Source organism: Lactuca virosa, chromosome 4, assembly GCF_052849685.1.
Source record: "Lactuca virosa cultivar CGN04683 chromosome 4, Lactuca_virosa_CGN04683_v6, whole genome shotgun sequence".
Taxonomy (NCBI): Eukaryota; Viridiplantae; Streptophyta; class Magnoliopsida; order Asterales; family Asteraceae; genus Lactuca; species Lactuca virosa.
The window spans coordinates 235,491,767-235,514,763 of NC_136429.1; the positions used below are offsets into that span (position 1 = coordinate 235,491,767).

Consider the following 22,997-nt stretch of genomic DNA (forward strand, 5'->3'; position numbering starts at 1 on the left):
AGTGGAACTTCCTAACATCACCACTTTGAGTTTTTTCTTCCATTTAGCTTCCAAAACTCATCCAAATCAATCTTAACTCCCTTTAAATCCTAATAACTTTGGATGATTACTAACATTCAAATACCTTTTTAACACTAAATTAACACATCATTAACATATCTAATTCATCAGTGAAAGAACGATGTTCATTATCTTCTAATTAGAACTTTAAAATCTAAGACATGATTACTAAGTTGAAATCTCTCTAATTTTGATTCCTAGATTTATCACTTTAAACTATTAAATTTGATTATAGTCACATTTTTTTTTGTAGTTATTCAAAATCAATTTCAATAACTTATTGTCATATATTTTATAAACAAGTAATTCTTCATAAATAAAAAAAGTTAACTAATGTCTATATAACTAGTAATTGAGCCCGTGCTTTGCTGCGGATTTTACATGTTTTTGTTGTGTATTAGGAAAGTGGAGGAGAGAAGATATCATTTTACAAAATAGAAGGGTTGCAGGCCATAGATTATACAAAGTTAAAGATGAAAGATGAAGGGGTGAAAGTGACATTTTACAAAGTTGAAGGTGGAGGGGGTGAAAGTGATATTTAAAAAATAAAGGGATGTAAAATATTATTTTACAAATAGAGGGGTTGCAAGTAACGGATTATAAAAAGTTGAAGGATTAAAGCTGCACTTTTCGCATTGACATACTTGTACATTATACATTAACAATTATAATATTAGCTATAATGATTTTCTGTGTTGACAGTGTGAAAGTAACATTTTAAAAAAGAGGGGTGAAAAATGCATTTTACAAAGTAGATGAGAGAAATATACTACGAAATAAGCACGCAAGTTTAGAAAATGAAGGGATGAAAGTGATATTTACAAAGTTGAAGGCGGATATAATGAAAGTGATATTTTAAAAAGTAAATGAATGAATGGGTGAAAGTAACATTTTACCAAGTTGAAGGTGGAGGGGGTGAAAGTGATATTTTAAAAAGTAAATGGATGATTAATATCATTTTAAAAAATAGTGGAGTTGTCACTTCTACTATTAGCTTCAATGAATTTTACGGGGATGCCGATAAACACAAAAGTTTAGAAAATAAGAGGTGAAAGTGACATTTTACAAAGTTGAAGGTGGAGGGGTGAAAGTGATATTTTAAAAAAGTAAAGCATTTAAAAATATCATGTTACAAAATAGAAGGGTTGCAAATGACGTATTATACAAAGTAGGGGTTGCAAGTGACAGATTATACAAAATTGAGGGATTAAACTTGAACTTCCCGCATTAAACACTTGTACATTATGCATAAAGTCATATACTTGTAGCTATAGTATATATACCCAATCGAGTAGAATTTTATAACATTGGTATAAATATGAACTTAAAGCATATAACGAGTCAAGTTTGTTAGAACGCAACTCCAATTCAAAGCCTTTGCACTCTTTTTTTGTGTTAATATATATACAAATTTTTGGTGTATATTTTTTGGGTCCACTCACCTAGCACCAATTTTGATCAAATAACCTTTCCTTTGAGTAAATAAGATTACACCAAAGATATATATAAAAAAATAAATCGTACAAAAAAAAAAAAAAAAAAAAAAAAAAAAAAAAACAAACATCAATTCACTTACACATTCTCCTTAGGCAAAAGGATTTGATTCAACCTTCTGTATCTGCAAGGATGTTCATTCAAAGAAATAAGTAAGATTTAATTGTTTCATGTAGATTAGTATATTACCCTTTTTGTAGATATAAATTATACCTTATTTACAAGCATGTTAACTTGTTCTCTGTACATTTCCTTCACGTCCACAATATCGGCACGAAGTTCTTCAAGCTACACAAAACAAAAGGTCATTTTAATATTTTTTTTTCAGATATAATTAATAAAATAAATATGTTAAATACGTTGATAGTTATTGCAAGTGTTTGTACCTCTTCATCTCGTTCGCCCATTAACTCTAGTGCAGCAGAGTGCCTGATTCTTAGTGCTTCTAGCTCAGCCTTAATGCTAGGAAGCAGAGCCACTTCTGACCTTAGTTTTTCACACTAGACAAAAAATAATACCCCAGATAAGAAATGGATTGTGACTTCTTTTTCTTTTTTTCTTTTTTGTTATGAGGGGACATAAGAAAGCATACCTCCTTGGTCATTTTAACCAATTCCTCACTAAGAGAGTCACGAATAGATTCCATGGATACCTAAAATGAATGGAATGGAATTGACATATAGACCATGAAGGTGATGATATAGTACATATATACCAGATAGGAGAATACAAAAAAGGGTAATAAAACTGTAAATTTTTGGGCCTATTTGGTTGGATGGAATGCAATGCTGAAGGTAATGGAATGAGTCATGTAATGTATTACATTACATGACCATATTTGGTTGGGTTGTAGAAATGGAATGAACTTTCACATGAATTTTCTATATTATATATAAAACGAAGGTATAGTTTTGACATTATTCTAAATACTTATACTTTAGAAATTATTATTTACAAAACTAAAATTTTCAGAAAATAAAATTATAGTTTAAACTAAATATGAACTCTTTAAAAAATTAAGATCACTAGATTTTTTATGAATAAAAAGGGGTTAAATTACAATTTTTTATTCCATGGAAAAACAAAAAAAAAACACCTCTTGCTTACCAATCTAGACATGTAAGATTGGAGTTCACCCTCCTTTTGGCGTAAAGCAGCTTGGAAAACATTTGGGGTACTCATGCTCTTGAAATAAAAAGGAGTTTTAGTAGGCTCGCTGGGACTTCTTTCAGAGAAAGTATAAGATGAGTCCAAAGATGCTTGTAGAAACAAACTCTCCTCCATGCTACTTAAACTGCTAGCACTTGAAAGTCTGCGAGTCAACCCTGAATAGCAAGTTTCAGTGTATTAAGTGTTGTGTTCCAGCCTCCAAAGCTACAGTAGCCACCATTGTTGACAAAATGAAGCCTACGAGACAAGTTTTTCTTCCCACTCTATGATGAACACAATTAATGAATGCAACTACAATGGTGGCTGCCAAGACTATAAATAGAGACTTCATTCTTCAGTTGTATGCATCCCAAAAACACAGAGAAACAGATAGTATAACACTTAGAGTGAGAGTGTTAGTGAGAGGTTGGTCTTTTGTAATAGTTGAGTGTGAGAGTTGCTCCTCCTATTGTAATTCTATTTTCGTGTTTAATAGAAGAGTTTTCAAACCCCAACAACTGGTATCAGAGCTTGGTTCGGTGTCCAGGGAATTCTTTACGAATTTCTCTGTTTTTTCGTCAAAAATTTATTGTCTCAAAATCCGTTTTTGAGTACACCGTTGGAAAGGGCTTGTTTCAAGGATTCCGAAAATATATTTTTCGTAATTTTTTGACCACCAGAAGTCCCTCAAAACGTTGGTCAAAGTTGGTCAAATCTCGCCGGAAAAGTCGCCGGAAAAACCAGGTGGCCGGAGAAGACTGCCGGGGAAGAAGGAGTGACGTCATCAGTGAGGTCATCATTGACCAGAATTTCAGGAAGTTGCAGTTTAGCCCCTGAAGTTCCAGAAAATTGCAGAAAGGTCCCTCTGTTTCTGAAAAACTGCAGTTCGGTCCCTGTTCTTCTGAAAACATCTGTTTTGGTCCCTGGAGTTCTGAAAAGTTTCAGAAAAGTCCCTGGTTGGCAGAAATATTTCAGATTGGCCCCTGTAAGTTCCGAAAATTACAGTTTAGCCCCTATAGTTCTAAAAAGTTACAAATTAGCACATAACTTTTCAAGAAAGTATATTTTGAGCCCGAAAAATTCTACCCCACCATTTTTGACGCTTCCGAATCCAACAGAGAGCTTGGTTTTATCTAATTTTTCCACGAAATATTTGTAAAATAAATTTGCAATTATTTTCGATGGAATCTATAAGTACGATTACGATGGTTCGACTTACGCCCACAAATTACAACATTTGGAAGCCAAGGATGGAAGATTTGCTTAATCTGAAAGATTTAGCAGAGCCTATAGAAAAGCAAGGCGTCAAACCCAACACGAAGACAGACGAAGTTTGGACAAGAATAAACAGGAAAACGGTGGCACAAATTCGACAGTGGATCGACCACAGTGTTTTTCATCATGTATCTCAAGAGACAGACGCGTACAAACTTTGGGAGAAGCTCGAGAATATGTATCAGGCAAAGACGGCACGCAACAAGACCTTGCTGATGAGGCGCCTTGTAAACCACAAGTTACGAAGTGGTACGTCCATAACCGAGCATACGAGTCAGTTCCAGGATCTCGTAAACCAGCTCGGTGCTGCTGATTGGGTTCTCAAAGACGAGGAACAAGCCATATTGCTCTTGAGTTCTCTACCAGATAATTGGGAGACGCTTGTTGTGACTCTCAGCAATTCTGGCCCCGGTGGTAAAGTGACAATGGAGATGGTCACAGATGCCCTAATGAACGAGGAAGCCAGAAGGAAAGAAGTTGATACAGACCAGTCTTTTGCCCTCGTGTCAGAAAACAAAGAAAGAGGCGGAGGCAGAACTGGAGGCCGAGGTCGAGGTAGAGGCAGAGGTAGACATGGTCAAAGTAGAGGAAGATCCCAAGATCGTGGGAAATCACGAGATCGAGGGAAATCGCGAGAGCGAGGTAAATCTTCAAATACATGGTTCGAAGGCTATTGCAATCATTGTAATTATTATGGCCACAAAAGAAGTGATTGCCGAAGGTTCTTACGAGAGCAGCCCGAGACAAGCCAGAATCCAAGCAGGGAGAATGGTGAAACCATGGTCACCATAACACAAGACGTTGCCCTTGTTACATACGAGGAGGAAGCATGCCTACATGTTGAAACTTATGATGATGAGTGGGTGATTGATAGCGCTGCATCATATCATTCGACTCCAAACCGGGATTTATTCAGTACTTATAAACCCGGAGACCATGGTACCGTGAAGATGGGAAACACCAGTTTCTCAAGCATTGCTGGTATTGGTGATGTGCATTTAAAGACCAATGTTGGATGTACATTGGTGTTGAAAGATGTTCGGCATGTCCCAGAGCTGAGAATGAATCTTATCTCTGTTGGAGCTCTTGGCGTCCAAGGATATGATAATCAATTCAAAAATGGCACCTGGAAGTTGTTGAAAGGTGTTATGGTTGTTGCAAGGGGACAACTTGATGGTACTCTTTATAAAAGTCATGCAAAGTTGCTTCAACCAAGTCTCAATGTTGTTAAAGAAGAGACATCACCAAACTTGTGGCATAGAAGACTAGGCCACATGAGCGAGAAGGGATTGACGACTCTTGTAAAGAAGGAGTCCATTTCAATGGCAAAAGATGTTGCCTTGGATCCTTGTAAATACTGCCTATTAGGGAAACAACACAGAGTTTCCTTTAGCTCCACAAGAAAGAACCGCTCTGAGTTGCTGAGCCTTGTCCACTCCGACGTATGTGGACCCATTGAAGTAGAATCTCTTGGTGGAAGCCGGTATTTTGTGACATTCATTGACGATGCGTCACGAAAGGTATGGGCATACTGTTTGAGAACGAAGGACCAAATATTGGACCGCTTCAAAGCTTTTAATGCAATGGTGGAAAGACAAACAGGCAAGAAGCTAAAATGTCTCCGATCAGATAATGGAGGCGAATACTATTCCCGTGAGTTCTCTAAATACTGCACGGAACATGGTATCAGACATGAAAAGACTGTCCCACGAACCCCACAACACAATGGTGTAGCAGAACGGATGAATCGCACCATTGTTGAGAAAGTTCGATGCATGCTCAGCATGACTAAACTCCCAAAGCCATTCTGGGGTGAAGCTGTATTGACATCTTGCTATCTAATAAATAGGTCACCTTCCGCTCCATTGAATTTTGAAGTTCCGGAGAAGATATGGACGGGTAAAGACATATCATATTCTCACTTGAGAGTATTTGGGTGCAAAGCGTTTGCACATGTATCAAGTGAATTGCGGAAGAAATTGGACCTCAAATTCACTGCATGCATCTTTATTGGATATGGAGATGAAGAGTTCGGGTACAGGCTATGGGACCCAGAACTAAATAAGGTTATTCGAAGCAGAGATGTGGTTTTTTATGAAAACCAGTATTATGATTTCAAGGCACCGGTTAACAAGCAACAAAGCTCCAAAGTTTCAGATATAATATCTAAAAATAAAGATGATGTTTCCACTGAAGAAGTGGATGAAGAAGTCGATGATGCAGATCAAGAAGGTGTTGAGCAGGGGGAGCTTCCACCCCTGGATAATTCAGATCCACTGCCAGAAGTTGCAAACGAAGGAACTCAAGTTAGACGATCTGAACGAGTACGTGCTCCATCAACAAGATATCCGACTTCAAACTACATCCTTCTTACTAGTGAGGGGGAGCCAGAGAGTTTTCAAGAAGCTCAATCTCATATTGACAAAGCAAATTGGCAGAAGGCCATGGAAGAAGAAATGAATTCTTTGCAGAAGAATCAAACATATGAGTTGGTAAACCTCCCCAAAGGAAAGAAAGCCTTGAAAAACAAGTGGGTTTTCAAACTGAAGAAAGACGGAAAGGGAAATACTATGAAGTATAAGGCAGACATGTTGACAAAGGTGGTGACACAAGAGAAACACAGACTATGTGCTGACATAGTTGGGATGAGGATTGTTGGACGGAGACTGGAGGGGGAGATTTGTTGTGTTCCAGCCTCCAAAGCCTCCAAAGCTACAGTAGCCACCATTGTTGACAAAATGAAGCCTACGAGACAAGTTTTTCTTCCCACTCTATGATGAACACAATTAATAAATGCAACTACAATGGTGGCTGCCAAGACTATAAATAGAGACTTCATTCTTCAGTTGTATGCATCCCAAAAACACAGAGAAACAGATAGTATAACACTTAGAGTGAGAGTGTTAGTGAGAGAGTTGTTTTTTGTAATAGTTGAGTGTGAGAGTTGCTCCTCCTATTGTAATTCTATTTTCGTGTTTAATAGAAGAGTTTTCAAACCCCAACATTAAGGAACACAAAAAGGAAATAATATATTAGAGAATATATAAATAAGATACTCTCACCATTCTCAGGGATATATTTGGTTTTGGCTATGGAAGTCGGAACTTGAAGGCGGGGTGTTTTTTCTAGTTCCAAACGTGCAGCTTTTTCGCGTTCTATTTCCTGTAATAATCAACAACATAATTTATGTTAACATATGCCACATCATAAAATTTGTATTTATTTTACAAAATATTATTTTGGAAGATAAATGATTTGGAGAATTATTTGTAATATTTATAAGTTGAGGGACTATTGTGTCCTTTGGTCAACGTTTGTAGCAAATGTGTGAAAAGGAAAAAGAGGTTAAAGCTGTTAAATAAGAGTTTAGAAATCATATTCTCATACTTTTTTATGGAACTCACAAATCCTAGCACATTCTATCTCAAAGGTAGATTTGTGAAAGTAGGAATTGGAGCTCTGAGGTGTGAAGCAGAGTTGTATAGCACGTCAAAGGATGGGCTGTGCACATCACTGATTAAAGTTTACACTACTCGGTATTATGTTTTATCATATTCCATTTTATACCTTAGTTTACTTGAGAAGTGAAGAACATGAAAATCATTTACGAGAATCAGGAAACTTTGAAACGAGAACGGTTGTTCGTAAAGTTTTCTAAATGTGAATCAAGATGAAATTAATGTAGATCCATCGAAGATGGAAGCCACCATGAATTCGGTACCATCAAAAACTCGACCGAGGTATATGGTTTCCTTGGTCTAACGGGTTACTAAAAGAGACTTATTCAAGATTTCTCACAAGTAGCCACTCCGCTAACTTCATTGATATGAAAAGTAATCAAGTATGCTCGGACTATAAAAGAAAATGAAGCATTTTTTACAACGGGGAAAAGAGTATGTGAAGCTCTTGTTCCTTCGTTACTTGAAGGAGTGGAAGACTTTGGAGTCTATAGTAATACTTCAACACTCGAACTTGGGTGTGTGCTTATGCAATGAGATAAATTGATTATGTATGCACTGAAACAATAAAAAGAGGCCGAAATGAGATATACAAATCATGACCATGAATTGGCGGCAATTCTATGTCCCTTCAGGAGAGAAGAGAAATTACTTGTATGAAACATAGTGCAAGTTGTGCACTGATTATAAGAGCCTACACTATGTCTTCAATATCAAATGGAATTAAATATGCAGCAAAAAAGGTGGATGTAATTGATCAGTGACTATGATTGTGAAATACATTGTCATTCGGAAAAGAAAATGAAAATGTATTAGTTGATGCTTTAAGTCACAAGAAAAATGAAAGTTGATCCGAACAAAATCTATGAGGTTTGAGTTGATATCTACTTTGATCAAACGTAACAAAGAAGCTCTAATTGAGGCTTTAAATGAAGACCAACATCAAAAATGAAAATTTAGGAAAGAAAACAATACTTGAAGAAAATGGTTGAGGATTAAAAAGGGATAGTCATAAGTCATATAAGTCATATGAGATTCTCCGGTTAGAGGAAAATTCCTCGACGAATCAAAAGAAAACTATGATGGATTGTGTAACACCCTGTTTCGAGTCGTTTCATGATTCGGGGCCGTGACCCGAAGATCAAGTATCATAAGACTTTGGGCTTTGGATCAAGTATTATAGACGTCATAAAATATTTGAACCCGATTTTAGAAGCAGTAGAACAAAGATCCCATACATCAGAGTGAACCGATTCAAATGGGGATGCAACTTGTTTATTAGCTCTAATGCTCACATGAACACGTTGATGTTTATCAAACTGACACGACTCACAATTTAGGGATGATAAATGACTAAATTGGGGATATAGTTTCTTCAAACTTTGAAGAGATTGTTAACCCAAACGACAATGTAATGAAAATGGAGATAATGATATGAATCCTACTTAGGAATTTCGGTACCTCAAGTTCATATACATAAAGTTCACCTGATTCTCGTCCTCTACAAATTATATACTTTGTTGAAAGATCTTGAAAAACGCAATAATCAGGAAAAAAACATGACACTAGAATTCAATCAACGAGTAATTTTACTAACGGATAGCAAATCAAATGAGAAGTTAGGAAGGCTTAACATCGAAGATAATGAAATAGATGTGGCAAAATCAACGTCACCAGATCCTAGAACTCGAGAGGTAGACCCATCACAAATGGTAACGTGGGATGTAGATGTATGAGTATAGTAGCCTGTCATGTGATCTGAAGCATCTGAATCAATGACCAGTTAGAGTTGGAGGCAGAAGACAACAAATATTTACTAGAGTTGCCCGTCTCACCAAAAGCAGAAACCTATAAATGTGAAATTTTGTCTCTAGAAAATTGAGCATACTCTTCTGCAAATATAGTAACAGTAACACAACCAAAAGCAGATCTATGACCAAAAGCATGAATTTCAGGTGTAATAATAGAACCAGAAACAAGAATTTCTTGACCATTCTTAATCATTTTCTGATCTCCTTAAGGATCAGGTTAGAACTCCAAGTGGTGTCAGCAAAAGAAACAGTACACTCATAAGGTGCCCAAATCGAAAAAAATCAGAAACGCCGCACTGACAGGGTGGGTGAACAGTCCCGATGAACAGTATCTTGAAAAACAAAATTGTGCTCAATGCAAAAAATTCTCCAGCCCTAAACCTCACTCACACCATGTAAACTAGAAAGAGATTGAAGGTGAAAACACCTTATTGATTGTTCATCTTTACAAGGAGAAAGTAGAAGACTATATATAGAGGAAGGAATGCTAATCATAGGAAACCCTATGGGACCATGGGCTAAGTGGGCCTAAGCTAATACGTACAATATTTACATTCTAACAAATTAATACAGGGAAAAGAGGGTGTTAATTACAATACCTGTTGAAGAAGTTCGCGTTGTGTCAATGCTTCTTGCAGTTCTCGCTTATGTTTCTTCTTAAGTACCCTCATCTCTTCTTGGAGTTGACTAGCATGACAATTATGAGTATCAGCTTCCTCTTTTAGAACCAAGTACTCCTGCCTGCTTTCCGATGCTCTTTGTCTTTCTTTCTCAAGAGACCTAGTTAGTTGTGTTTGCTCAGATCTCAAACAGGATATCTGCAACACATTATGATTATAATAAGCTGCAACTTTTTCATGGCTCAATCAAATCAACCAAAGCACCTGAGCTTCAAGAACATTTATTCTAGATAATGTTTGGGATAATCGTTCATTAACAGCACGGTTTTTCTCCTCTAAGGCTGTAGCTTTGGCCTCTGCATCCTGCAACATGAGCTATCAGGGAAGTCTATGGAATAAAGAATTATTAATACTCTAAAAATCAAAACGATATATATATGCTATTTATGGGACCTGAAGCCGAATGTTTAGTGATCTCTCCACAGCAGCCCAGGCTTCTACTTTTCTAGAAGTTGTTTCCTATTACCAAAAGAAGGTCAGTGAAAAAACAATGAAGCTCAAGGAACAATGTAGCAAAACAAAAGAAACCTGCATAGCTTCAATCTGCCTCAAAAGAGGTCTTGTTGATTCAGGAACTTGCATAACCAGCTCTTCACATCTACGCTCACTTGCCTGATAAGAAATAAAGCATATATATACAGGACTAGTTATCTAACAAAAGAAGGAATAAAATGTGTAATTAGTGCCTTATTTATAGAAACAAAAACTGTGAACACATACTTGATATCGTTTTTGGAGGTCATCAATTTCTCTCCTTAGCATATCTTCTCTATAAATTTCCTGCAACGAGAAAATATATTACTTTAGAAAACTTTACAGCATCCATAATAGGAGCTTTTTGGTCAAATAAGCTTAGACTAAATCAAATCTCCTATCGCAGAGCTATTTTAAACCCATAACTTGTTCACACAGGTTTCTGCAGTTACAAGATCAAACATAGGAGGTTTTTCATTGTTTTTTCTTTGCTTTTACTCTTTTGAGTTTATTAATTACATGTAAAAATTGCTTTTTTGTTTAATTTAATGTAAAATATTATATATTACATTTAAACTTACAAAACGTTTTTTTTTTTTAATTTGAATTTTAAGTATTAGAAATTTGGTAACATTTGCAGATACATAAAGTTGTACTAAAAAAGCCTCCTATTAATGCGGACCAAATTAACTAAAGTATTTCAAGCAAAAACCTGTTGCTCCTTTCTGCACAGAGTTTGTCTTAATTCTTCCAGAGTTTGAATTAGCATAAATTCTCGTTCCCCGGCCTCCTTTAGGCGAATCTCTAGTTCAGTTCTCACTTCATCATTTACTCGTGCCTCTGCTACTGCTTTTGCTTCCTTGGCTACACTTAATGCATTCAGATAATATTCCTTTTGTGTTTGAAGTTCAGACTGGTTTTTCTCTCTTGTTTCTTGCAGCAGTTTCTCTGTGGCTGCTTTGTTACTCTTTAAACTTTCCACTTTGTTCTCTTCAGCCTTAAAGTTATTGAAAATGTTACATAAAATTAATGATGGGGAATAAATGATAAAAATATGACACGACATTGAAACAAGAAAGGAGAAAATTTGGGTACGATGAACTATCTGTGATTCATCTTACTCTACTGGTTTTGTGAAAAGAAAAATAGAATAGTTGTGATCCTTGTCAATGGTAAAAGTAACCTAACATTGTTCTGAAATGCTATTATCATTTAAGGAGCTTCATAATGTATATAATTTTCAAATCATGGTATGTCAAAAGCACAAGACAAGAAACTTTGCTATGTTCATCACTTTATTGATGACAAGGGCACATATAAGACAAAAACAAATTTAAAAAAAAATGAAAAAAGGTGAATGGTTGAGTGGGGCAACCTTTGCTTCCGTGCCTTAGACACATGGGAACTGTCCATTGGTTGTTTTGTTTTTTTTTAATATAAATATATTTGATTATAAATTAGATTTTATTTTTATTTAGAGAAAAAAATACACTGAAATTTCGTAATTTTGTCCCCTCCTCAAATAGAGATTACTATTGTCATATTTTCATGTACAATCCAAAAAAATCGGAATCTTGTGTTCTAGTTTTAGCTTATTTTCAATTATGAAAAAAAGAATAGTTAAATTTTTTTTGCAATTAAATAGTTTTTTTTTGTTATCTTTAATAGAATAAAATTTAATAATAGATAACAATTTTTTTTAACAGAATGTTGGGTTGCGGATGAAGTATAGTAATTTAAAAAGATTAGTTATGTAAATTAATGGATGAAGGAAAAAAAAGTTTTTTGATAGTTCTATCGAATGAAAAAAAAGGTGTTGGCCCAAAATAGTAGAACCAAAACCACAAACATTTGGATGCAATTCATCCACACTCATGGCCTGTATGTAAAATACTTTCTGGAAACTATCTTAACAAAAATATAGTCGCAGGGTAGAGAAGTAATTACCTGTAGCTTGCTTATAAATCCTTTCTTCTCTTCTTCAAACTCTCTAATCTAGGGATCTCGCAAAACAATGTTCAAATAATAAGAAAATATACAGCTGAATATTTACAGGGTCCAAAGGAAAGATAGTATATGACATAACATACCTGTGCCCGTAGTTTTCTTATTGTAGACTCTTGAACAGCTTGTTTCTTTGAAAGCTTTTCACCTATATGAATGAAAAAGGAATAGCATCATCATCTGTAGTATAGAAAATGTGGTCTTTGAAAGCTTCATCTAGAACTTGGGAAACCTCTTTTCTAGTAGTTAGCTATTTCATTACCCTCTTCCATAACTTGAGTGATTATGTCATCCTTTTCCTTTAGAAGTGCAGTGGCATCACTTCTTTTATTTTGTTCTCTACGTAGTGTATCCCTTTCTCTTGTAAGAGCATAAACCTGAGTCATTGAAGCTGAGTTAATATATAGCAACTAAACATCAGAAATATTAGTTATATGGACCATGACAGAACAACCTACATAGTCAAAAGTAAAATATCCCTTCACAGAAATTGGGCTAGCCCAATTTACTCAAGATTTATGGTGAAGTGCTATAAGTTGAGAGTTCATGTAAGTATATGTAATAATTGAGAATTATACGATAGTTAGATGAAGTATATGGACTTACACTAAAGATCATGTAAGTATATGAGCAAGTTTCCTTTGGGAATGTTAATGTCCTTCCCGTCACTAATACCCGTACACTATCAGTTAACTCTCATTTGCAATTGAAGGATGTCCTTATTGTACCAAATATCAAGAAAAAATTGCTATCTATCAGCAAACTTACTAACGATTACCCGGTTGATTTCTTGTTTTCTTGCTCTTATTTTGCTATTCAGGACCGGTCACCAAGGTCATTCTAGCAAAATGAATGCATAAGGATGGTCTATATGTTTTGAGCCCCAATTTTCAAGCACAAGCGGCCACTGTTATTTCTTCTTCCATTGTTTCTTTTGAATTATGGCATAAACACCTTGGGCATGTTAACTTTGATGTTTTGTCTCTTTTAAATAAACATGGGTGTTTACATCTTACATCTATTTTACCTAGACCGCACATTTGTTCATCTTGTGAGCTTTCAAAACAACATCGTTTGATTAGAAAGATATTAAGGGTAAATTAGAAAGATATTAAGAGTGAAAATACCTTATTGATTGTGTACGTTACAAGGAGCTGATACAAGACTATATATAGAGGGTAGGAGGATTCCTAGTAGGGGTGAAATTGGTACGGTACCAACTCGTTTTTTCTTAAACCGTGTACCGTGCCAACTATAAGTGATATAAAAAATTTGATACCTGTACCGTACCAAGTATACTTGGTACCAATATATTTTGCTACCAACAAGTTTGGTTGGTACAAATTGCTAATAGTATATACCGACTTCTTTTAATTTTCTATTGTTACATTTTAAAATAATAAATACTTCGGGTAATTTTGACGTTTAGTAAAGAAATTAGGTACACATTTCTTTTAATTGACAAAAGAATTCTATTGAAGTAACGCTAAAAAACGTTTTAATTTTATGCTTTAACGTGGTAATAACTATTGACTAATGCGACCAAATAACTTATATAATGTTCTTCTTAAAATTGTAAACACTAAACACAATCAACGATTGAAATATACGATTTCATATATATAAATAAATAAATATATATATATATATATATATATATATATATATATATATATATATATATATATATATATATATATATATATATATGAATGATCATTTGAGAACTCAAAGTTTCCCGAGAACCCGGGAACTAAAGATGGAGCGTTAGATAAAAAAAAAAAAGGTCAAGATGGAAGGTGACGTTTTTGTAAATAATTAGAAAATTAAAGAGAAGGGGGTATGTTAATTAAATAAGACCAGGGCATTATAGGAAATAATAATATTGTTAAATCGAATCCAAACTTTTGATACAGTAAACTTGCAACCTCTCTCACTCTCTCTCACTCTCACACACACACTCTCTCTCTCTCTCAAATGCACGATCTGTACTCTTTCTCCCGATGATGTTCTTCTCCAATACTTCTCCTCATCGATCTTTTTCTCCAACTCAACGCTAGATCCTTCATCGATTCAGTTTCCCCTAAAATTAACACCACCGCATTCCAAATCTGAGGATTATTCATCGTTCAACATCTCGTCTCCTTACCGTCTCCAAATCCGGATCCAATCGTTCCAGCTGTCATTAATCGATAAATCCTTAAACGATCCAGGCTTGATTATCTTCGATCATCAAAAAGATGAAGGTGTGATGTGGCTGGGGTTCAAGGCGTCAAAGACGTTTGTCACCATCGAGGCTCCCAATGAGTTCTCCTTCCTCTTCCGTCTGTGACGAAGTCAGTCCAATCTTCATACCATATTTAATCAGGTGTGAAATACTTTACCTCGATGTATCTGTATCTGTGTATCGATTATTTAGCGATGACTTGATAAATGTTTTCCGATTTGTAATTCTATTGCATTGGATTAAACTTTGTTAATTGTGAACTATTTTAATCATCTGATTCGCTAAAGTTGTGAACTATTTTAATCATCTGATCAACACTTGACCTGAACAAAAAACGAATTTTTATTTGTTTCGTTTGATAATATCAATTATAGTTATGAATTCGAGTTTGTTGTTTTAGTTCTCGGTAAGTGTTGTGTTCTATGGGATTTTAATTTTCTAGCATTTTAAATGATTTTACATATTTAAAAGTTTTTGCAGCAACACAGAGAAATAAAGCAACAACAGCCAACAAAAGTCCAAAACCAACATCCTTAAGGACAAAATGGTCATAAAATAAAAATATATATATCAAGCTCCAGGAGGGAAGAAAGAGCAGCGCTAAGTTGAGAACTACAACCAAATAAATTCCAGGACCAGTAGCACCAATAAGAACCCATTTGGACTGAAACTAACAACATCCAGGGGCAAAATGGTCCAATTCAGGGAAAAGAAAAAATCCACAAAGAGCATTACCAGATGCAGATTTGTATGTGCTGAATACCCAACAACCGACTTCTGGAAAGATGAAGGGATGACACTGAGAGGTGAGTTGCATCCCCACAGAAATCTGAATAGTCTTGTTAAACCCACAAGTCAAGTACTCAATAATGAAACTGTCATAAGAAAAACTTTGCCATGTTGAGAGATAGGAGGACATGTAGCACCCATATTTTGCAATGTTACTTGCAAAAGCTAAAAAAAACAATACATTCAAGAAAAACACTTGGTAATAGTTTTCTTCTATCATAGAATAAGCAATTTCTCTTTATGACATAGGAAGGGGGCTAACTATTCCTGATTGGAGCTTTTTGCATGGAATTTCTAGTATATTAAAGGTTTGTTATTTTTATTTACTTTATGATGTTCTTTAAAGCATCTAACAAAAAAAAGTCAAAAATAATAAAATAAATACTTAAGTTCTTTTTGTTCACAACATAACAATTTTTGAGCATTTGAATTAAATGCGATTCACATGTAAATCACAAGTGAATCACATGAGATTCACATGTAAATCACATATTAATGACATGTGATTCACATGTAATTCACATATGAATCACTTGTAATTCACATGTAAATCACAAGTGAAGCACATATGAATCACAAACGAATCACATATGATTTACATGTGATTCATATGTAAATCACATGTAATTCAAATGTAAATCACAAACGAATCACATATGAACTACATGTGATTCACATGTAAATCACAAATGAATCACATATGAATTACGTGTGATTCACATATAATTAGCATGTAATTCACATATGAATTACATGTGATTCACATGTAAATCACAAGTGAATCACATATGAATTACATGTGATTCACATGTAAATAACATGTAATTCACATATGAATTACATGTGATTCATATGTAAATCACATGTAATGCACATATGATTTACTTGTGATTCACATGTAAATCACAAGTAAATCACATATGAATTACATGCGATTCACAAGTGAATCACATATGAATTACATGCGATTCACATGTAAATCACATGTAATTCACATATTAATCACATGTTACTCATCAGTAAATAAAAAGTGAATCACATATCAATTACATGTGATTCACATGTAAATCACAAGTGAATAATATATGAATTACATGTGATTCACATGTAAATCGCAAGTGAATCACATATGAATTACATCTATATGCACATATGCATTTTGTGTGAGTGTTCTTCGTTAATTATTTTTTAAAATTTTCTTGTGAATTTCACATTTGAATCTTAAACGATACAATCACATTTGAATATCACATTATATAATCAAATGTAAATCTTACATGATATATACATTTGCATTTTTGTGAGTGTTCTTGCATTAATCAAATTTTTTTTTAATTTTCTTGTAGATTTTGAAGAATTTGTGGAAAAATATTGAAGAGGTGAAAAGTGATAAATTGATGAAAATATGAAAATCTTGATATGAAGAAATGATAACATTGTGAATCTTTGTATTTTTTTTTTATTTTTTTATTTTATTTTTTAATGAATAAAATACTTGTAGCATTATATTTATAGATTAATTAATAAAAATGAGATTTTTTATGATTTACTTACGAATATTATAATATAAGAAATATACATATATGAATTTGAAAAAATATACATGTATGCACCTAAAATGTTGTTTTTTTTTTGTTAAAAAAAATAGAGTTTTTTTTTAATAAAAAACTATTGTAGTTTTTTTTATTTATTGATTTTTAAAAATTTACATTAAAATAATGCAGTTTTTTTAAAAAAATTACAGTTTTTTTTTTTAAATTGCAGTTTTTTTAAAAAAATAATTTTTTTCAATTTTTTTTTTAAAAAATTCATGTTTTCTGAAAAAATTTAATAAATCTCCATTTTTTTTAAAAAAAAAATCAAAATTTTTTTTTCAAAAAAAATCTAAAATTTGAGTTGTTATGTTAATTTTTAGAATTTTTTATTAATATTTCCAATAACAAAAAAAAATAAACATTAAATGAGATTGGTAAGATGACGATCATGCCATTAATGAGTTAATTTTGATCTAATGCTCCACCTTTAGTTCTCAGGTTCTCGGAAAACTTTGAGTTCTTAACGGATGTCACTATATATATATATATATATATATATATATATATATATATATATATATATATATATATATATATATATATATGAACTGGTTGGTACGGTATTATTATGTTATTCAATCCTTTGTATCATTACCGTACCAAAATTGTTTAATTGGTACGATATTACCAACCAAACATGTTGGCTACCAAATATATTGGATACCAACTTTCTTGGTTCGATTGGTAGCATGTTGGTTGATTTTTTTTGTTCAATTTTAACAGCCTTAACCCCTGGTCATAGGAAACCCTACGGGCCAACTAGGCCAAAACTAATATATACACAATATTTACATTCTAATAGAGCCCAACACCAACTTCTTTTGGGCCGAACAACCCACGTTTTGTGCAGTCGGCATGCACCTTTGTCGACATCCTCAAGGGTTGTAGCCCATATCCTGTTTCGTTGCATTTTGTCGTGAGTCATACTTTTCTTTATTCATAAATTTGCCGAGGAGCTCTAACGAGCTTTCTCTTTTCAAACAAAATAAGGAAAAGTCAAATTGACTTTGACCATATAGAATATAGAATACGGGAGTTTGTTTGAGTTTCCTCTTGTTTTCTCTGCATTTGGGTATACATATGTACACGCTACACACACAAGAACCAATAAAGTGAAGGCAATATTTGGCTATTCTTTATTCATATTTCTTTTTAACTCCTACGTACTTGTTAGAATCACGTCCCCGCATTACACATAATATATTATATCTTTATTCTAAATAATATTAAAAAATAATAATATTAATATTCTTCTTGATCTTCTTACTATTGTTTACTATTTATACTTCTATTATCAATAGTAATGTTAATAACCAATATATATGTTATTAATAATATTATAATAATGATCATCATTACTGTTAATAATAATTGTAATTATTGTTATTGTCAATAATAAGAATCAAACTATCAATAGTTCAACAGTAAATAATAATAATTAAACTATCAATAGTTCAACAGTAATAATAATACAGTAATAACATTATTGTAATTATTAATATAATATTTATTTTCATTAAATACATTATTATATTCAGCAATGTTAATGCTAATAAGTTACCGTATTATTGATAACAATGATATTATTATTATTATTATTATTTTCAAAAATAAATTGAGATTAAATTAATAATATTGACCGTGAGACTGGTTGGTGGGGCCGGTCATGGGTGGCTTTTACCCTAAACCTAATTTAACAAATTTGTGCCACATCACTAGGTCTTTTATTGGTCACACCGCATCAAATTTCCACAAAATGTAACTTAAAAACTAAGTTGTTGGATTTTAACAGTGCAAAAAAAAAAAAAAAAAAAACAGACTAAAGTCAGCATTTTGGTTAATTTGGTTACCTTAGAATAGTATTAATCCTTAGCCAATTTAAAAGCAAAAAACTATAAAACCTTCTACCGTTCTACCAATACATTCATATAGTACTTCTGATAATGGAAGTCTTAAGATTAAACAAGATTTAGAAAAATGCAAAGAGTTTACCTTTCGTTCAAGAGTCGAGACCCTTTGATGACACTCTTCTCGTAGAGACTCCATTCCAGCCTCATTTGACTTTCGCTGTATACCAATGTGAGAGTCAGAATATAAGAAAAGAGAGAGGGACAAAATACAAAAGAGAAGTGAGACTAATTAAGTTTCAGGCAGCAGATGCATCGAGGTAGGACATTACAGTTTGTTTATTCTAGGCACATGCTTTTCACAATCTTCCCACATTGTTTAAGTCTCTTTTAGTGCCCCTTTTAAGATAATAAGATAATTAATTATTGGAAACGCCGTGTTTCTGATGACATGCATAAACATGTACATACCTTCTGATCCTCGATTATAAATTTCAGCTGCTCATTTTCATTCATCAGCTTCGAAATTTCATCAGCTTTTGCCTGTAACAGGTAACTATAATGATTGGGTACAATTAAACATATGAACAATTATTACGAATTTGAAATAGAGTAGAGTACCCTACGCATAGTTTAGGCAATTAAGAATATGTAAATATAGATGCCAACATTCAACATAAAAATTTTGAAAATAATAAAAAAAACATAAATCAATTTCGAATATAAATAACGTGTGGATAACCATTTATATACCTGAGCTTGTCTAGCAGCTCCAAGAAGTGCATCCTCCATCTTCTTCATCTCACTTTTCAATGTCTCCACTTCAACCATGGAATCTGAATTGTCAGACAATCTGCTTCCCGAAATTGTGTGATGTTCTTTTTCATCTCTCTCATCATCACCAACAAGCTGATTCACTGTATTTACTTTAGCATTTTCATTGTTATCCTTAGGAACTACTTCTGGAACCTTCTCAGAAGCATTTTCTGGTAATAAATGTGGTTGACCTTTTTGGACAGTTTTAATCATTTCATGTGGCTCTGACTCTATTGCAGATTGGCCATCATATGTTGCATCCACCCCCTCAACTAAAGCATCTTCTTGTGTAGTCACTGTGTTTTGTACGTTTAGTTCATGGTCACTCTTCTGCAAATCAGGTGAAGTGGTTGGAACTTGGTCTACAGAATTTGTCAACTGATCTTCTATTGATCCAGGATTTTTTGTTGAACCAATTTCTGAGCTTTCACTATCTTGAACATGCTCCAAAGACTCTGATTGATCCTCAGCATCATCGGTACTTGGTTTTGCTTGTGAGTTAGCTTCTGCTTCATTGTGATTGTCAGCAATGGAAGATGCTGCAGTGTCAATTTCTATATGTTTTTTAGCAATGTTTTCTTCTTCCTCAGGAAGCCCAAGAATACCATCTGCTTGCTTACAAATAACGGTGTTTGTCTCTATGGCTTTTTCAGCACTGTTATCTACTTCTTCAGGAATTGCTATGTTCGTTTCCACAGGGTGATGTTGATGCTCTTCAGGCTTTGAAATTTCTGCACTTGCTTCCCTAACAGGAGAGATATGTTCCTCGCTATTGTTAGTTGAGTCTTTAACATCAATGCCTTCCTTTTGTTTGGAAAAAGATGGATGGGTTGAAGATTCATCTTTTTCTGAAGATTCAACATGTAAAATTATTGATTGTAAGCATAAAATTTCTCCCAGAACATCTATTAACGAATGTTACAACTGTTAGATTCAATGTGTTCTTCTGTATGGAGAATTAAGACGAGAATTTAAATTGATAAACTAATTCCAAATTGAGGAGAGGTCATCAAGTACGTACCATCAATGGTGGATGTAGAACCACCAGGCTGGTCTTCTAAACCAAGAGCATTGTCAAAATTCTTCTCGATGTTCTTGACGCTCTCGCTTATCTTGTTAACGGCTCCAGCTAAATCTGGGAAGCTCCCTAACGCGACCTTCCCGCGTAACCAGGCCATATCAAAATCTACAGCTTAGATAGGTATTACGAGTTTCCTCAAAACTACATGGATCAAAAGCATCCGGAAACCCTAAAAACTGAACGATAATTCAACAATCATCGACATTGTATTGCAGATTTAGGAAACTTAAGACATGAAACGAAACTCAATTTAGGCAGATCAACGCGTTTTTGTATTTGATTGACGTATTGAGATTGTGAATAATGAATTAGGGTACATACTTTTTGATTTCGTCTAGATTGACGATGCAAGTTTTCGAATGCTAGCTAGTGTGAATTATTATGAAGAAGCTTTTTATTGATCTGATGGATTTGCCTACCATTCTGGATTCTGGAAGATGATACTGCCTCCGTCCATAACCATAACCAAATTCCATTAACTTCCTAAAAAAAATAAAAAAGAAAAGGATTTGAAAAGGTTATTCACAAAAATGCATCACAAATGTGTTAAGATTAAATGTTGGAAAACCAATAAAAAGTCGAAAATATTATTATTATTCCATCAGAAGAAAAAAAAACAATTATTCCATTATACATACTAGTGACTTACATTAGGCTTATCCGGGTTATTAGGGGTGAGCATGGTGCGGTTCGGTGCGGTTTTTTGGCCAAAACCAAACCGAAAACCGCAACTTCGGTTTTTTGAAGTTTAGAAACCGCACCGTTCGGTTTTTATGCGGTTCGGTTTTTGCGGTTTTTTGCGGTTCGGTTATTTCTTTGTGGTTTTTTATTAGTTTTTTTATTTTGTTTTTGTTTTGCCTTTTTACTAAAACTCAGGTAACTCAACGAGTTACTTTGACTCGGATGAGAAATCTTAATCATTTTTTGAGAAACTTTATGTAGAGATGAGGAGCGCCAAATTTTTCATCGCCAACAATCTACGACTCCTCAAAGATGTGAGTTAAAAGCCATAGACTTGACTCTCTTATATGAAATGTGAGGATGATGAATGTTATATCTCAAATGCGATGAGAGATACTCTTATAAAGCTGGAAAAATTAAAGCCCAAATAATATCTTGGATATCAACCAATACCACCACCTCTTGGTTTGAAATCAAATAACATAACCACTCATCCAACATGCTTCTAATGTTTGAATATAATACAAATTAAATATAATATTTGTTTCACAGGTACATACGATAATAGCAATTAATGTATTCATAAAGATGATACTATCATCACTAGTACTCTTAATATTAAAATATTAAAAAATATAATAACATTATTTTTTCTTGTAAATATCACTATATGTATGCTTAAAAATATACAATCATTTTCTAATAAGATAGAGATTTATATTTATAGAAATTTTAATTGTCATGAGTTCTTCGTTCTTACAAATATCAACACTTAATATATATATATATATATATATATATATATATATATATATATATATATATATATATATATATATAGGTTTAGGTTCTATGGAAAACAAAAAACCCTAAAAAAAACCCTAAAAATCATTAAAATGCATAAAAAAAATACTTAGAGATCACAAAACTTTTTTTTGAATTTTTTTTATCAAAAAATCGCAACTTTTAGGTCAAAATCGTTGAAAAAAAATTTTGAAAGTTTTTTTTTTTTACAAAGAAAAAATGATTTTTTATTTTTTTTTTAGCGAAATTGTAAAAAATACTGCGATTTTTTGATAAAAAAATTCAAAAAAAAGGGAAGGGTTATTTGGGAAACAAAAAAACCCTAAAAAACCCAAAAAAATCATAAAAATGCATAAAAAAATACCTAGAGATCACAAAACTTTTTTTTGACATTTTTTATGAAAAAATCGAAGGAACTCGACGATTTGGGCCAACTCGACGAGTCCATTGTATTGTTTTCAAAGTTGGAAAATTTTAATTTTTGGCCTCTGACTGCTGGACTCGACAAGTCCTATGAAGGAACTCGACGATTTGGGCCAACTCGACGAGTCCATTGCCTGACTCGACGAGTTGGATCATCTGTTTGCAGTTTTTTCAGTTTTTGGCCAGATTTGGTTAGGATCATTACCACAAACTGTTTTGATTGATAAAATTCGATTTTTCTAATAAGGTAATGATTATCCTCATCCAATTGAATGATGATTGTCAAATTTTAAGATAATTACTTGATTTTGTGAAAATATTAATTATTT

General features: G+C 33.4%; 1 protein-coding gene and 1 long non-coding RNA gene across 3 annotated transcripts; one reads left to right on the plus strand and one right to left on the minus strand.

Moving 5' to 3' along the window:
- Nucleotides 1-1,489: 1,489 nt before the first annotated feature.
- On the minus strand, nt 1,490-21,228 carry LOC145108084 (golgin candidate 5-like). Its single transcript, XM_079045079.1, has 20 exons — nt 21,082-21,228; nt 20,701-20,936; nt 19,617-20,527; nt 19,335-19,406; nt 19,009-19,083; nt 12,668-12,782; nt 12,492-12,553; nt 12,349-12,396; nt 11,114-11,398; nt 10,648-10,707; nt 10,456-10,539; nt 10,321-10,386; nt 10,132-10,230; nt 9,847-10,065; nt 7,041-7,140; nt 2,662-2,879; nt 2,147-2,206; nt 1,941-2,054; nt 1,768-1,842; nt 1,490-1,678 (listed from the first exon to the last, which is right to left on the minus strand). Exons 2-20 carry the CDS (start codon nt 20,855-20,857, stop codon nt 1,646-1,648), a joined length of 2,853 nt encoding a protein of 950 aa, XP_078901205.1. The 5' UTR covers nt 20,858-20,936; nt 21,082-21,228; the 3' UTR covers nt 1,490-1,645.
- On the plus strand, nt 14,324-16,949 carry LOC145168764 (uncharacterized). 2 transcript variants are annotated; one of them, XR_013742074.1, is made up of 4 exons: nt 14,324-14,773; nt 15,104-15,438; nt 15,671-15,729; nt 16,768-16,949. It is a non-coding gene; the product is annotated as an uncharacterized LOC145168764 (long non-coding RNA). The 2 variants fall into 2 exon arrangements; XR_013742073.1 differs by having other exon boundaries at nt 15,113-15,438.
- Nucleotides 21,229-22,997: the final 1,769 nt, after the last annotated feature.

Excerpts from the sequence above, each read along its gene's own strand:
- LOC145108084 (XM_079045079.1), bottom strand. The coding sequence starts at position 20,857 with ATGGCCTGGTTACGCGGGAAGGTCGCGTTAGGGAGCTTCCCAGATTTA. Across the intron at positions 10,231-10,320 it reads CACTAAACATTCGGCTTCAG|GATGCAGAGGCCAAAGCTAC; the intron begins GTCCCATAAATA and ends CTCATGTTGCAG. Across the intron at positions 2,207-2,661 it reads AATCTTACATGTCTAGATTG|GTATCCATGGAATCTATTCG; the intron begins GTAAGCAAGAGG and ends CATTCATTTTAG.